Raw genomic sequence first — 2,911 nt, forward strand, 5'->3', positions numbered from 1 at the left:
GTGTGTGTGTGTGTGTGTGTGTGTGTGTGTGTGTGTGTGTGTGTGTGTGTGCGTGTGTGTGTGTGTGTGTGTTTAAGACAGCTCTTTGCTTTACAACAATTATCCTTTTCTTTCTCTGATGTCTGAGTGTTTCCTCTCCCTCCCTGCAGCTGCAGACTCATTTTCAGCACCCACACCCTTCCCCTCTTATTGCACATTTTAACTAAGTGCATGCAAAGTCGTGCCAAGTTTTATTGGCATAACTAGAAGTAAAACTGTTGACTTAAAGTAATAAACTACAGGCGATACAATTATAGCACCCATAGGTCAGAGTGGGAATGACAGTAGAGCTGTACTGCTTGAATGATTCTAGCCTTTTATTCTTAAATGGTCCTGACTGGCAAATGCATCAAAAAAAAAATCCCTTGTGAGAGGACGTGGGAAAAATATGTCTCTAATCAAAATGCGAGAACACTGCTTTCTGTTTTCTTCCCTTTTGACTCCTGCCTTCTTATCTGTCTCTGTAATCTAGCCTTGTTGTCTTTCACTCAATTATTTTCCAATCATCACTCAGCTATTGTCTGGTTTGTTTACAGCACCAGAGTTCTGCAGCTGGATGGGAGTGTTTGCTGTTTGCATACATGATCTGCAGCCTAATGTCCATCTGCTGTGATTCTACCTTGACTTGTAGCTTGGCCTGAGCGATTGGACTCTTCCATGATGAGACAAACACCAAGCTATCCATCGAACAGCCCATAGACCTAGAACAAAGACAAGGGAGGAAAAAGATCTTATTACCTTTAGCATCCCGCCCGGTTTGGTTCACATGAACTTGCACACTTTCTTTGTTACCTGGCAGTTTCCTGTCGCAAAGCATTAAGGAAGGTATCTGGGTGGAAGAGCTCTGATAAATCAAGGATGTCGGAAAGAAGAGCTTCTCTTCCTGCACGTTCCACCCAACTCTGTGCACACAATCATGCAAAGTGACTACTTAATAGCATGGGATCTATTTAAAAAGTCTTCTCAGCTTTAAATCATTGGATCAACAAACTAATAACTTTGTAACTCTAACTAACTGCTAATAAACACACAATATAAACAGATCCACAGTCATACAGAGTCCTAATAAAGCAGGTTTGTACATGTGCAAAAACCCAAAGGATGAGATTTGATCAAAAACATAAAAGGAGAATAAACAGTAGGTAAATGTACTAAACTGTGCTGTGTGTATGTGTGTGTGTGTGTGTGTGTGTGTGTGTGTGTGTGTGTGTGTGTGTGTGTGTGTGTGTGTGTGTGTGTGTGTGTGTGTGTGTGTGTGTGTGTGTGTGTGTGTGTGTGTGTGTGTGTGCATCTGTTTGGCTGGAGATAGACCCCTGTGAGCCTACTGCATTATGATGAACTGGGTCATCAGATTTGACATCTGCTTTGATTAGATAAGCAGCTTCCTTCTGTGTCACTGCAGAAACCATGTATTTTGGTTAACAGCATGCATATCCCACAGTACAAGCTTGGTTTGTGGGCTCCCCTCTATGTTTTCCAGCAATGCCGCAGAATAGCAGAAATCTTTTTCACTTTACTTTTTTTTTTTTTTTTTACAGCCAAGCATCTTTCGATTTAGGCCTGTGGTGGCTGTGGTTGAAAGATCTGAGCCATGACAATCAGCCCAGCATTGAGGTCTCGATCTTTTCTGGGCCGCATTTTGCATCTCTTAGTTTTCTTTCTTTCTATTTATTTATTTAATAACTGCTAATCAGCTCTCTAAATCACCACTGAATTTATGTGATTTGAAGCTCCGTTGAAAGAAAGTGCTGACAAAGGCAGAGCAGGCAAACATCAGATCTAATCTTTATTATAAATGGATTCTTTGTCTTAGCATCCCATTGACTTTAGTGACAACTTAAGCATGAGTAATATATAAGCAATATATGAGCAATATATATATTCAAGCTCATTTTCTGATTTGCACAAGTTTGCAAACTTGTGCAGAGTTGCATGAAAAAGGCTTTTGGATGATTGTAACAGAGCAACAATGCACAGGTAGAAATATGAGATTTATATTATTGTCAATGTCGCGGGAAGATGGTCAGAAACACGGTATTCCACAACAGTCAAGTATTGCCTTATGCATTTAGGTTGGGTTTTGTGCAGCTGGCTCTTCATTCTTCAGCAGCAGCTCTGGAAGGCTCCACCTTCATTAGAATGATTAGCTAACAGAATCCAGACAGGCTGCTAACGCAGTTATCACTCAGCACTGATGAGCACGAGGAGACAGTGAAGGACACGGCAGCCTCTAGACAGACATACATGATGATCGATAGAGTACAGGTAGACAGGGAGACTAGAAGAAAGGGGCCAAAAAAAGAAGCGAGACGTGTCAGGCAGACACATGCAAACAGATGGGCAGGCAGGACAGCCGACAGAGAGACCGAGGCACTACAGTTTGCACTCACACTTCCACTCGAATAATGGAAACGCATCCACACAGAAATGAATTATTTCTGAAAGTCTGAGCGTATGTGCGAGTTCTAGTCTGCCAGAACATATTGAGGTAGGCGTGCAGTCAGACACAGTTGAGAGGAGATAGAGAGGAGTTTCCGCCAAAACTCCTTTTTTCTGGCACCAACCGAGGAATTATACTTCCACGAAGCTTCTGTATTCATTTCACATAAAAAAAACAAAACAAAAGATTTGTTCTAACGTTGTTTTAATGACAGTGATGTCTGATCTCTTTATAAGTTAGGACTTTGCTCAACTGAAGAACTCTTGTAATCACAATTTCAAGTCATATTCATGTAGTTTTCTCCATGAAGACATTAATGTTATTTTCATTTTTTGTGTGCTTTTTCAGTAATATTTTCATGTGTAGATCTGTGCATGATGGTTCCATCCATCCATCCATCCATCCATCCATCCATCCATCCATCCATCCATC

General features: G+C 41.1%; 1 protein-coding gene across 1 annotated transcript in view; it reads right to left on the minus strand.

Moving 5' to 3' along the window:
* The window catches only part of dync2h1 (dynein cytoplasmic 2 heavy chain 1), a gene marked incomplete in the record, with an annotated part of 120,612 nt that overhangs the window by 4,907 nt on the left and 112,794 nt on the right, over positions 1-2,911 (minus strand). Inside the window, 2 exon segments of the mRNA XM_014014065.1 lie at positions 659-740; positions 832-941. Of these exon segments, the coding sequence (XP_013869519.1) occupies positions 659-740; positions 832-941 (192 nt within the window).

Source organism: Austrofundulus limnaeus, unplaced genomic scaffold, assembly GCF_001266775.1.
Source record: "Austrofundulus limnaeus strain Quisiro unplaced genomic scaffold, Austrofundulus_limnaeus-1.0 Scaffold109, whole genome shotgun sequence".
NCBI lineage: Eukaryota > Metazoa > Chordata > Actinopteri > Cyprinodontiformes > Rivulidae > Austrofundulus > Austrofundulus limnaeus.